The 14,226-nt window shown below is 35.3% G+C and overlaps 1 protein-coding gene across 4 annotated transcripts in view; it reads right to left on the bottom strand.

The window, feature by feature from the left end:
• Positions 1-849: 849 nt before the first annotated feature.
• ESF1 (ESF1 nucleolar pre-rRNA processing protein homolog) overlaps positions 850-14,226 on the bottom strand; it is a 30,578-nt gene continuing 17,201 nt past the window's right edge. For 3 of the 4 annotated variants that reach the window (XM_030447352.1, XM_030447351.1, XM_030447353.1), the window contains exons 10-14: positions 9,919-10,040; positions 8,492-8,582; positions 3,443-3,510; positions 2,434-2,580; positions 917-1,871 (exon numbers count right to left, since the gene is read on the bottom strand). In XM_030447352.1, the coding sequence (XP_030303212.1) occupies positions 1,572-1,871; positions 2,434-2,580; positions 3,443-3,510; positions 8,492-8,582; positions 9,919-10,040 (728 nt within the window). In that variant the 3' untranslated portion in view covers positions 917-1,571. Of the gene's footprint in view, positions 1,872-2,433; positions 2,581-3,442; positions 3,511-8,491; positions 8,583-9,918; positions 10,041-14,226 lie in introns of all 4 variants that reach the window. The other variant, XM_030447350.1, reaches the window with a different exon arrangement.

Raw genomic sequence — 14,226 nt, 5'->3', positions numbered from 1 at the left:
TTCCCACTACTTCCAGCGGGAGTTTTCCTTGTTTTCCATCACAGCTGGTGAGTTGAAATTACAAAACAGGTTTGATGGGTGATGATATTGCTTCAAAGGCTGAGGCAGCACAAAATCTGCATCAAAATTATGTATAAAAGACAGACATTGTAATATCTCAACTTTTGCTGCTTGAAAACGAGTCTGAGAAAGCTTAAAAGCTCATAATGAGCAATTAAATTTAAAATGCTCAAGGTCTGCAGGTTTTCTTCAGCCACAGTATTGCAAAGCACTCTTGCAAAAACCATCTCCCTCTGTAGTTCTGTATTGTGTCCCTTAATTCGTTTTGGCCATTTGATACACAGCCTCTCATAAGCTAAAGCTCTCTCAGTAATCTCCTCTATACGCTGACATATTTTAACTTCATATAAACACTTGGTTTGGTTATCTCGTTTCTAACCTCTTTTAAGATAGCTCTTTGTCTAAATTAGTGGAATGTCTTAGAAATTAATAATGCATCGTTACAATGACTTTCAGGTTCCTGTTTCTAATGTTTTTGTTACTACCATATTTGATTTTCATTAGAGCTAATCTAACAAACACTTCTACCATTAACCTAAAGCGAACCAAAACCCAGGCAAATCAATTCTCATGCCCCAAGGTAGAAAGCTCTTTTCCTACCTACTGTGTTTTCTTTATGCTGTTGATACAGAACCAACACCAACACTTACAGTAAAATGGCCAAAAAACAGGGCTTCTAAAATTCTATGATCTAGCTTTGCCTTTGCCATTTTTCCTTTTTTTTCTTTTAAATACTTGCAATGATGGAAAATTTTGTATAAATGGAACTGTATTGACGGGAAAACAGTATCAATAAAACAAAGTTTAATTTTGACAGTTGCAGCTAAGTGACTAAAACACAGCCAAGTGCCCAAAATTCTGTTGGACCAATTGAAACCATTTATTTCCAAAATATATTAAAGAAACGCTTCTAAATTGCATTTTTTCCATGCAATTAATTAGATCTAATATTGTCCAGGAAGTCTTCAAGTTATTAAAGGAAAACTTAATGAAGCGTATAGGAAACATTTTTAAAATATACAAAAAAAACCTGTATACAAAATGTTTTCCTTTTTTAGTTATATTACTACATTCTTTATCAACAGGGGTACATTTTACAGACTTGGTGAAATTAAAAAATATAAGACTATTTACTCTCAGCTCTAAACCTCTGCAGTAGTGTTTTTCTTATTTATAAATAAAGCCATAATTATCACAAACTTTTGCAGCCACCTTCAGCACTTCTTTTAAGAGACAGCATGATACAAAACAAACCACTGCAAAACCATCAATTTCTTACTTACGTGTTTTCAAAGTGTAGTTTTTCAATAATCATACAAAACATTATGTACTGTAGCAGAAGGAAAGAATGCGTATCGCTCTAGTTATTTCAAAACTCACCACCAGAATTAAGTGACTTTTTGGGAAATTTTAGGTGGATAGGTATCTGAGCAGGCTGTAGTAACTTTAATCGATGTTGCCAGTTAGAAAAACTAAGACTAAAATAAAGTCTGAGTAAAAACAAATTTCAGTTAGTTGAATTTCTGCTTCTTCCTTGCCTGAAACTCTTCTGTTTTACTTTTGACAGATTTTATTAGCATTGACAAGGCAGGATCTATGGCTTTCTTAGCAACCTCTCCTTTCTTTGCCATCTTGTTCTCCTGCCCCTTGCTTTCCTCCTTAAGTTCTTGCTCTTTTTCTTCTCTTCGGCGAGCTTTCTCTTCCAAGATCTTTTCTACTGCTTTTGTCTTCTTGAAATTCGGATCTGAAGGATCCAGATTAAACAGGGGAGACGTAAACATGGCTTGGAATCTTGTATCAGCAACATTTACCTGAAGGCAGAAAAAGAGCATTTATTTTCGGAAACTTTTACCCCATGATAAGAAACTTTTAAACAAAACACAATATAGGCTGCTTAAGGAGTCAGAGCTCATTCACCACTCCTGGAAGTGAGTCACAAAATCCCAATGAGTGGGAGGTAGAAAAGCAGAAGATACTATAGCTAGAAGGCAAGGAAGTGCTTGTACAATCCTGTATATGCCTCTATTGCCAGACCAAGGAAAGGTCTGTTGTTGAGAACTGACCAGGACAAAAGAAGCAGTAGATAACAACTAAAACTAATGTGCCAACAAATATTTTAGGCAGTGAGCTGCACAAGGCCTTGCATTAACACTGTCTTGTTATCTAAAGTTTAAATCTGTCCTCTAATCTTCTCTCAGAATATTTCTTGCATTTTGAAAACAGCCTGTAACTCCCTAAAAAGCTAGATCTATGTTGTTCTCGTTCAGACAGAGCAAGGGAGGAAAAGGATACAAGACTACCAAATTTGTCCTGTAAATAAGTGGAATTAGCAAAAATGTCATCTGAGTCTATGAATCAAGAGTAAGCCATTACCTGGAAGTCATCTTCTAGCAATTCTTTCTTTTTCATTAAGCGTTTCTTTTTCTTCTTGCTCAAATTCTGTTGTTCTACAATCTTTTTAAAGTTAAAATGTTTCCTGCTATCATCATCATCATCCATCATAAGTAGGGCCATTTCAGCCTGTTACAAAATAAAAATTCCATGTACACAATAAATATGGCTTTTGTTAAAAAAATACAGCATCTCATTATTAAAGTCTGTGTGATACTACATACATATAAATGAGATAAAAGAAGCCTGTCAGGGCAGTATTATTTCATACACAACCACATTCTTTTAACATTTTGAGGTGAAATATTAAATAAAATAGTTTATTTCCTTTTTATTAGATATAATTGCAAATACCTACATTCAACTATTAAATGGACTAACAATCTAATCTAAAAATTGTATACCATAATGTAGAAATAATGAATGGATACAATTTTGTATTCATCTTTATATAGTCAAAGAAAAACTAGCATATAAGAAATTAATACATTTGTTTTGCTTACTAATCCTGAGAAAAAATAAAAAACAAACATGCAATAGCAAACAAATCAGTCTTCAAGGTTAAAATTCTGCAGGACAAGGTTTGAAGACACTAATGTTTCATACAATGCTGATGTTAAAAGTTAACCTTCAGCACCACCCAACACACAAACAAGCTGACATAGCTTTAGAGCTGAAGAAACTACAAGCTTAATCCTGATGGCTTCTGTGCCCTTACAGTCCAGTGTTACCTAACTCAGCTGAGCTGTGTTCAACTATAATCTCTGATGAGACAATGGCATAATATTAAAACATCAAAGCATGGACCATCTACTTGGTAATTGGGTTCTTGGGTAATTTTGTTCCAAAAGATCTCACTATTAAAATAATACAGTTATATTCCATTGCTATCCTATGGAATTCAGTAGTTCCACTCACAAACATATAACAAATATTTTTAGAATTGAGACAATGCAACGTCTGTAATTCTTAACACTTTAAACCACTTTACCTTCTGTTTTTCAACTTCCTCTTCATCTTCTGAAGTACTTTCAACTGACTCTGGCTTCTTCTTTAAACCTAAGGGCAGATATAGGACATGCACACATTTATTCAAGCTTATGCATGTCAGCATATTTTACCTATTACTAGAACCATTGAAGTGCATCTCATTTTCTTGTAATCAATACTTAAATGTCAGGTGTGGAGAAAGACTGAAAGGTTTAGAAAAAACAGCTAGGCTTAAAGCAATAAAAATTCACTGAATAAAGCAATAAGGACCCACAGAATATTTGTTCAGTTTAAGGAGGCAGCAATATTCAAATGGCATAAGCAAGCCAACAAACAAGAACAATTAGAAAAAATGGTTTTACTGTATTTTTTATACAGCACTAGAGAGAAGTATCACAACAGTGCAGGCAAACATATGACATTACTTCACTCCCACGGCGTTTTAAAGAGAAATTGGTTTATATACTCATAAATGTAATTGAAGCATCCTGCAGTTTTCCACTTGTTAATTCTTTCTACTTAAGAAGACAGCGTAGTAAATATTTTAGAATAAAAAGTAAATGTGCATCTCCTGTCTGTATCCAGGATACAAGTCTGCCAGCTGAGTAAGACTTCATCAGTCAAAAAATGATTGACTGTTCAGACTGAGTTGAATATTCTTCTGATGAAGCTTTCTTACTCTCTCAGAATTTACTTTAGATACATAGTGCTGATTAGACAGATTTAATAATAACAGCATAAGACATTAGTAAAACATCAATTTTAATGAAAACAGACCCATTTATAAATCCTATGAAATCAAATTATTCTGCTTGTAGATCTGAATCAAGGAGGAAAATCAGAAGGCTTCCTGACCTGAACCACATACTCCGACCTTTGAGCTTGAAATTACATTCCCAGGCAATTTATTACAGTCCACCGGGGGTACTCTTAAGTAAGATACTTGGCTCCATTCTGTTTAGACATATTTGTAGTCAGACTTGAAATACAGACATGCCAGAAAAATGTCGAGTTATATCACCAAGTGTACTCTGGAACAGGACATACTTCTTGAAGAACATTTTTTTCTCCCTTGACTATTCTCTTGACTATTTCTAAATGGATTCCAAGGTGGAAATGGATTTTTAGAAGAAAAAACCCACCAACATTAAAAAATAAACTATCAAGATGCATACTTGCATCAGTGTGATTGTTGATTTAGTACTTCAAGAAAATACGCAGGAAAATCAGGTTCAGGTACAATATTGTTATCTGACTTCCAAAATTTATGTTAATTTATAGAAGAGAGAAATACATGCCTTTCACAAGACTTCAACAACTATGAAAGTTTTTCTATATTCTCAGAGCTGGCTACACTACGTAAAGGGAAACAGGGCACAGATTTGAACTGGAAACCATTATTCTGTAGGTTAAATCAGTAAATCTATTGGCCTTTCCTCCCACCCCTGAAAAAAGGGCTCCTCAAGTCATATTTCCTTGCCTTTAACTGTACGTAGCACTACAGAAGTGAAGACAGCTTATCTTCATGCCTTCAGAGACTTCTGTTGCTGCAGATGGGGGTGAACTATCCAACTATTTCTTCCTGTGATCCTATGGAGCTAATAAAAACAGCTTGGTACCTGAAATCATTCTGAACATTAAAAACTTTGCACCATGCTGAAAATAACGTAGTTTCAGAATTCACAAATACATAATTCTCTTTTTCTCCTGACATTGTCCCTCTCCACACATACATTCTGGAAGTGTTCCCGACCTTCTGAACACAAATGAATGTAAAACCTATGATAAGAGCCCTACCCAAAAGATTCCAAACCCACGGATCTAGCATCTAATCCCCAATGGCATCTCTTAATCAGATGTGTTCCACCCTACAGCAGCGGATACTTGTAATACTACGCAGAGCTGATAGCTGCCAGCAGCCGGTGAGAAAAGTTTCTAGTCCCTGCTGCAACCCCCATTCAAGCTGCCACTTGTCTCTTTCTTAGCTCAGGAATTTAGTCTGCAACATTAATTTTGCATGTCAACAACTTTCCAGTGCTAACAGAAAAAGCTAATCATAATTTTCAGACTTCAAAAACAGAGACTGACCCCAGAATAAACACTCCTCTCACATGACTTCTCATCTGTTTTAGAAGCTGGAAGGTCAGTCTCAGAAGCCTTGCAAAGACAGACAGTAAGTGCAGCTAAGACCTGTATCTTTGAAGTACAAGTTCTACATATATACTGAGATTTCGCTGTCAACCTCTTATATTCCCGCAGTCATACTGATATCTTCCACCACTGGAAAGCCAGAAATTCCTAAGTATGTTGTAAATTAGATCATGAGAAGGAATCAAATGTGCTTGGAAACTACAGGAGTTATAATAGTGTAAAAACGTGTACTGTTTTTCAAGGATGGATAGAAACCATGTTTAACAGTCTAAAGTGTTCTGAAATTATTCAGGACACTGGTCCCATGTTAAAAAGCAATTAGGCTATTTAGCTATTAATTTTCCAATAGTTTAAGCTACAAAAGTCATTCTGTCCTACGTGAACCTTTTCTGAGAACCCACAGAAAAAGATGCAGTTAAGACTGAAACTGGTCAAGCCAAATGAAAGCCTCACAGAACTTTTTGAAACAATATGTGCATCAATATAAGACAAAAGTGACAATTTATTTTTTTTTTTACAATCTCAAACTAGAATCAAGGTTCTGAAATGCGACATCAAGGCTCATATATATATGCAGCATTTTATGTTTTAGCCTATGGTACTACTGAAAAACCACATAGGGATTAAGCACACATAAAAACTTTGTGCAGACCAAGCACTATTGTGAATTTCAGGAGTGCTAATTTGCACTCACCCTGCACAGACATTTTTCCAGCACAGCAAACACAATGAATGTACTCTACCAAGATGAAACCTCCACAGCATAAGAATCACTGTCTGCTTTACAGTTTTCAGGAACAAAGACAAACCTGATAAATATATGCTCGGATAGGCTTCCCATATTTCCAGTTTTGCTTTCACAGCACCTGAATTGCTTGGCCCTTTAACAATCTTGCTTCCTTTCTATTGCCTCAGCTTGTCAAAAACTAACTTAAACAAGACCCATAAACATTTTGGTTAAAAGTGAGTCCAGCACAGAAGCAACTACACCACTGTAGAACCCAAACAGCACTACTGCAGCCTCACTGGTACACTGGCAAACCTATCCTGCCAGATGCCTTTTCAGCATAATCTAAGATCATCTGACAGTCAATTTCAGGAAGAAATTTCAATCTGTCAGGGGAATTGAGGAAGGCTTATGAAAAACTACAATCATTCAAGTTAGTGCTGCCTTGTACCCTAAATACAGAGCTGGCAGAGCAAAAGCCTAGTTCAAAGATTGTAACCCATTCTCCTCAACTGGGTAAGCCATCTGTGCATAAAAACAACCCCAGCTATGAGATAGAGGCTGTTCTGGGTAAACTTGGTGAAAGCCAGACAAAGCTGTGCTGTGTAATCATCATTAAAATGTCAACTGGCTTTCAGCCAACCACTATACTCCCCTTTAAAACTTCTCCAGGGTTAGCCACATTCTGCTTTTCTCCTTTCTTAGTAGCTTATCAGTAATCTGCCAGATGATAGCTTCACTTCCTTAACCTTTGTGTCTGTTTTACTATCCCCAAAGACTCCATGCACACTACAAGCCTATCCTTTATATTCTGAACAATAAGATTTAAGAATCTGCAGATACAGTCATCCTTTGCTGAGCCCCTCCACGACAGAAATAATTTCTTACATAATGAACGAGAAAAGATATTTTTTAGAGATTTCACAAAGATTGCTGAAAAATCAAACAATAGTATGGGAGTACCTACATAACCTTCCTAGTAAAAAAAAAAACAAAGCAAACTGTGGTAGAAGGAATGGCATCTTTACAATGAGTACAGAAAACATGGCAGGAAACAGCATTGCACAACATGTTAAATCATGGTATTTTCTATAAAACGTGGATGGACTCACCCTATTTTCTGTGTTTCAGTTAAGACACAAAAGTTTTGGTTTTAAATTATTTACTTTCTCCTAAGGAAAGCTTCAAACAACCAGGACAGAAGCCTGGCTGGTATAAAATTAAAAGTAATTTACTCTTTTTTAAAGGTAACTTGGATCTGCACTTCTATACTCAATAAAAACCCAAAACAAAACAAAAAAACCAACCAACCAAAACAAAGCAACAAAACAAAACAAAGCCAAACAAACAAAAGACCCAAACAAAAAACCAAAACAAAACAAAAAAAAGCCACCTGAAAACAACATACTGGTGATATTTGCAGACCTGTGGCTATCTTATTTTTGTTTCATTTCTTACTATTTTTTTCATTTTTTTTTCCTTTTAATAAACAATTGTATGAGACACCCTTATGCATAGAAAGCCAGGAAACACACACTTAATGACTATTCCTTAAAAATTTAACCAGCAAATTCCTATTCAAAATAAATGTGCTGTTACCACAAAAAAAGCTAACTTAAACATCAGAGTAAAAAGCCTGTAAAAAGATAGCCTTAACATCTAAACTGGATAAGTTATTCTGAAAATATTATATCTCGATATTTGAGTTTCTAGGTAGCCAGATTACACCAGTAAAAACATATATCTCCCTAAAATAACAGAAAGTTTATTCCTTCTGAAAAACAATTTTGTGTATGATTCAAAACCATCTTACATTGATGTAATTGACCCATAAAAGAGACCCATATATATACACACACACGTATATATATACTTATATATATATATGGGTCCTTCTATATAAAAAGAAATAGGCTTCAAAGGCAATCAAGTTCCATACTCTGGAATGTTTAGTGGAGCAGATGGTCAGCTTGACAAAGAAATTGGTTAAATAATAGTCTCTGATGAAAGCTAATGTTCCCTACATTGCCCCTCCACTTTTAGGCAAATGACACCTACTTTATTTCATCTGAACAGGCTATCTCTACATTTACTCTAGTCTGACTTTGCTTCTAAATCTCATGATTTAAAGAAAGGGCACATTTACTCCAGAAGTCACGTGTCTTGACCCACCTGTTTTCTCAAATTCTTCAGCAAAATATGGGTCATTGAGATCAACATCAGATGGAAGTTCATCTTCACTTTCTTCCTTCTCAGCAGTAGCCTATTAACAAAGCAACATTATTTCAATCAACATATAAACTACTATTTAAATTTCACTGGAATTAGCTGTTCCTTCTATGTTAGTAATTATGAAGATGAAAACTGAAATATTGTATGATGACCATTATAAAACTAGAATATACAACAAATCCTAGTAAAGAAAATCAGCAACTTCAAATTTGCTTCAAAGATTGAAAGCTTTTCATGTACCTGAAGAAGAGGTACCTATATATTCTCCAAGTACCTACAAACTGTGATGTATTAGCTAACCTCACAAACAAATCACAGGATCACAGCATTGTTATGTCCTTTCTTTAGGTCCCACAAAATCTCTGTGCAGAGAAAAAATTGAGCAATGAGCTTTAGTTCATGCTCTGGAATTCAAAAAGACTGAGTACAGACTTAAAAGAATAGATTTTATTACTGAAAGTAGTGTCATACACCTTGCCCTTTGACGTGACTTATAAGGCTGAACAAGAATATTAAACTAGCAAATGTTGCTCTACTACCTAGCAGTGCTTGCTTACTCCATTCAGAGCACTCATTTTCTGTAAGGCTCAACTTACTCATCAAATTCCCATTAAGCCTAAATGGATGGCATAGTGTAACTTAAGTTGCAGAGACTACTCTTAAAAACATTATTCTGCAACAAGAATTATTTTCAGTGTAATTTAAAACTTTAAGGAAGCTAGATTCTGTATGCCAGATGCTTTTTTCTGTAGCATTTCCTAGCACAAGCATTTAATTTAGCTGCATAATTCTACACATAACTGACATGGAGTTAGTTACTTCACAATTACTGTGTGTAGAAACATGAAGCAACACCAATTTGTTATTCATAGAAAGAACTATTTACCAAATTTGCTCTTGCAATTTGAAATTTGAACAGTTCTTTGTGGCTATTAATTTTTTGCCCTTACAGCTTTGGGAAATAAATCTGAATTATTTTAAGCCCAAAATTTCCAAAACTACAATTATCATGATGATGATGACTTTGAGCTGATATGCATGCTGTAGCAAAAGGTCCCTTCCTAATACATTCAAAATATAAATTAAAATCCAACTACTATGACTTATTCATATTTAAAGCTATGCAAGCAGATAACTTAAATTTTGCATAAGCATACATGTATGATCAGTAGTACCCTGAACAGCCTTTAGCTCTGTAAGTTTGATAAGGCACTCTTCCACTGTCCAAACAAGTGACTGCTGCTCATACGAACATTAAAATACTACTGGAAGGCATATATTTTCTACTTACTTCAGCCAACATAAACAATAACAGCAACTTAAGAAAACAAACAGCTCCCCCCAGAAGTGCCAAATATAAATATTACCTTTCTCTTTTTTTTAAGAATTCTTTTTTCTTTCTTCTTCTCCAGAAATTTTTGCCATGGAGTTAGCTTATCTTTTCCTTCCAACCGGTTTTTGACCATTTCTTCAGCAGTTTCTTTGAGGCCTAGAACAAAAAATATTAAATTAAAGAAATTAGATTAATCTGATTTTTCTTAAATCATCAGTTTTCTCCTTTGTAAAAGAATTTTAAAAATGTTTTTTCTTTAGCATGTACATACAGTATTCAGTGGTGCAAGAATGTTACCTAAAGAAAGAATTCATTAAACAACTGGATCATCCCAGTTTTACATCTAGAATATTTAAATCTAGAAAAAGCACTTAATTTAAAAGCAATCTTCATTTCTAGGAGAAAAATTCCACACACTTTCAAAACTCAAAAATTCCACAAAACTTTCATAAGTTTTTACCTCACACAGCACTTGCATGTTATGAGGACAACTACTGACTTCAGATGCAGCTTATACACTTTCAGCCCCTTCTTAACAGGGCAGGCACTTGCAAAAATAAGACTTCATGAGATAAAGACAACTGACTGGCCTTGCAACACACTACACACTGGTGCAGAATTCAGTGGCAGAAAGACTGAATCCATTTCCCTCGTATGAAATAATAGCTTGAGCACGGAAGTATTTTCCTCCTACCTGCAGTTACCTGCTTCATTCACTGCATACTTATTTTTTCTTTAACTTCCATAACAAGTTAAGTCAGACATCCTATCATCTTCCTCTTTTATGACTGACAGATCTTGGGAGAGTGTAGGAATCCTGCTTCTGCTTCCCCCTCCAAGCCTGACACTTGCTGTCTCTTCCTCAGTTCCACTTGTTCTCATTGTGTCTTCAGCATCCCCTTCTTACCATTCCCCTCCAGCCCTCACCTAACCAAATCCTACTCTCCTTCCCCTCCTATCAGTTTCATTGCTTGGAAATCATACTCAAGACCTTTCCAGACGTCCTAGATTAGGATCCCAGTTTTTCTCCTAAATCTCAGATTTCTCATTTGGCCCATCTCTGCTTCTCATCCTTCCTTCCAGCTCTCCTCTGTAATGAGGAAGTGACAACAGAGTTCATAATGGAAAAAATGGGCAGCCTTCATGGACAGTTCTACCTGTCCTCATAAAAACAGACAGAATATTTTTCTGAAAAACTGCAAACACCAACTCCTGTTCTTGCGTTTGTCTGTACTCCAAAAATAATTCAAAGGCTGGAGAGCTGGTTACAACATGTCTGAAACAAAGTGTGGACGAAATCTAAAATCATACTGCACCACACCTTATAGGAAGAAAAAAGTACCACAAAAAAAAAGATAAAACGTCCTTTGACTATCTTGGAAAGAAGCCAGAATTAACAGTGAGTGGCAAACAGTTACTGCCACAAAAATTGGGTATTAAACCAACAAACAAATTCTGAGACAGAATAAAGGAAGGATATTGTATACATTCACTAAAAGCAAAGTAGCCCTCTCCTACAACAAGAAAAAATATTTAGTTATTTCCAACTGTACACCTCTTTATATCCAAAGTCAATGAAAGGAGAGTCATCAGTTTCCCAGAAACTGAACTACTATCACTTTGAATATTACTGTGCAGCTCTGCAGTACTTCTGTGGAAAAAAATTACTGGTCAGGTAGCAATTTTGCAGATTCTCTCTGAAATCGGTAAATATGGGATAAGAAAAAATTATGTCACATCTCCAGAAAAAGAGAGACCCAAAATCTCAAAGGAGGTTACCAGATTTCTGATTTATTTGCCTGGAAAACTGAATTATTTGATCCATCTGGCATAGAAGGACTTGGAGGAAAATACAGCCCTTTCTTGTGGTATCTGGCAGTCTCATGAAAGGAATTAGAGTTTCTCCACAGATTAGAATGGCTTAGAAACTACTGTCCAGACCACTTCCCGAGAATAAGAGTGTATTTAAGTGGTCAGAAGGCTTTTGATTGTGGAAGAAGAAAGGAATTGTCTGCTCTGGGTTGAAAAGGCTAATCTATATTCTTATCAATATCCATTTTTTTCAGGATAAATCAATCACAGATAAATGAAACATCATCTATATTAGCATACAACTATATCATACCTGACTTAAAGGATTAAAGTGTGATAAACACTATAACAAACCTAAGTATATTGCTTCTCACACTGGTGGGAGTGAGGCAGGGTGAGCAGGCCAGAATTTTCACTTCTCTAAACAGTTTTTAAAACTTTTCAAAGTTTAGCAGAAAGTGACCATCAGGACTATAAGAAGCTAGGATGATACTTCTCTATTCTCAGGAAGTCCAAATGATCAAGTTGAGCTTGCATGCACTGTCTAACTAGAAAAAAAAAAAAAAAAAGAAAAAAAAAAACAGAAAAAGAAACACCTTGTTGCAGGTTAGCTAAAAGGAACAGCAGACAGAAATTTTCTGGTAGTGTTAGAATCTGTTCACCCCTGAAGGCAAGACACCTAAAAAGTCAAGACAGTTTTCCTAACATACTATATTTGCCTGAAAAAAACCCACCACACTCAATAGGGAAGATATCAGGTGTAAAGAACTACAGTGCTGAGCCTACACAGAGCTGAGCACACACTGCTTTGCACTGCAGGAGGGAAGAGTGCATTAGTCAGAGGACATGCTCAGCACTGATACAGACTGGGAGATACGCTTCCATATGAGCATTTTTGTGCTCTGTATCATCAGTAGCAACATACAGTGAGGAGTCACTATGCACTTTACAGAGATATGATTGCTGCTATTCTACTTCTTATGAAATCTAATTTTAAAGTTTCCTTTAAGCCTAGCTAAATATTTACCTCTCATTCTTCCCAAAGGAAGAATTTTCAAGTCCAATTAAAAAAAAAATTCTATATGAAAAACTGGCTGAGTAGCATCAAGAAATACAGTTGTGGTCTTCTCCCTCTTCACCTTCTAAAGAGAGCTTTGGAAGTTGGATAAAGATGCACAGTAATTGTTACTCTAATCAGATATGATTAAGAAAACAGATGTATGCTTAAATATAACACTGACTTTCTGCCTAAAAGAAACAGACCAAAGAGACTTGGAACTACATCTAATTTATTTTTGTTGGCACTGTGGTTTATTTAAAACTATTATGATTCAAGAATAACTGAATCATTCACAAAGTATGCTTTCTATAACCATGTGCAAATATTTGTGCCAAAACTCAAATTCTAAAATTAATTCAAATCTCTTCCTTTCAGTTGAAAAGCTTCCTAGATTTAACTGTTGTATCCCTCTGTATATTAAGCATTTGGGAAGGAAAATGATTTTGCAATAAGTCAAGCAGATTAAGGCAGAGCTTGAAATAAAAATATTTCAACAGACATAAACTAGTTCTGAATAAATTAAGAACTCTTAAGTGACTATAACAAAAAGTATTTTTGCATTCCCAGAATGCTCCAACTGAGCTTAACTAAATTGTTTTGGAATTTAAATAAGCACATTTGTTCAAGAAAAAAATAACATAATAGCCAATGTACTTCTCTCCCATATTGCAGGGACTAATTGCTAGTAATGGTATTGACTGACCTCATGGAGGTGAACAGTCTAACTAGCAAGGGCAAGTGAACACTTCTGTAAGTTACAGAACCTCTGCTCTTTGATAATTTAACTTTTCAGGGTAAGAAACGAGGAAACTATAGTATATAATGCAAAATCATAGATGCTAAACTGACATAGGATAGTATAAACTACCAATGTAAACTTCATTGTACACACATACACATTCGTTTCATCCTTATTTGAACATATGATGCACAGACATTCAAAGGACTCTAGAGAAGGTCAGTCCTATATATTAGGATATATATCCTTTATATCAGGATGTCATCCGTTGTCCATTTGATTTTTCCCTCCCTACGCTTAAAGAGATGAAAGTATAGCATAAGTCCTAGGAGCCCCACAAGAAGGTGCAGGAAGGAAGGGACTAGATTTAATATGAAACAAATCCAATTTTCTAAAGTCAAGTTCAGTTGCAAAGAAGCAGGGAGCCTGTGTGCTAGGGTACTGGATTCCATCTCAACTAGAGTTCCTAAATGTTAATGTAATTTACTTGTAACATGCAAGGCCAGTTTTAAGAGGCAGAGCCTCTTAAGAAAACTTCTTGCTCTCACTTGTACAATTTCTTGCATCTCTTAAATCTCTTACAAAAATTTTCCATCTCCTCTAATGAATGTTTTTCTCTAGATTCCTAAGTTTGTCATGATATTAAATTGCCTGGCCTTTAATTTACAGAACTTCATTCATAAAAATTCCAAACCAACACAAAACCAGTAGTTTTTCTAACTGCTTAAACA

Source organism: Calypte anna, chromosome 3, assembly GCF_003957555.1.
Source record: "Calypte anna isolate BGI_N300 chromosome 3, bCalAnn1_v1.p, whole genome shotgun sequence".
In the NCBI taxonomy this organism is placed as follows: domain Eukaryota; kingdom Metazoa; phylum Chordata; class Aves; order Apodiformes; family Trochilidae; genus Calypte; species Calypte anna.
The sequence above is the reverse complement of the archived record's forward strand: the minus strand, read 5'-3'. Positions and strand labels throughout refer to the sequence as shown.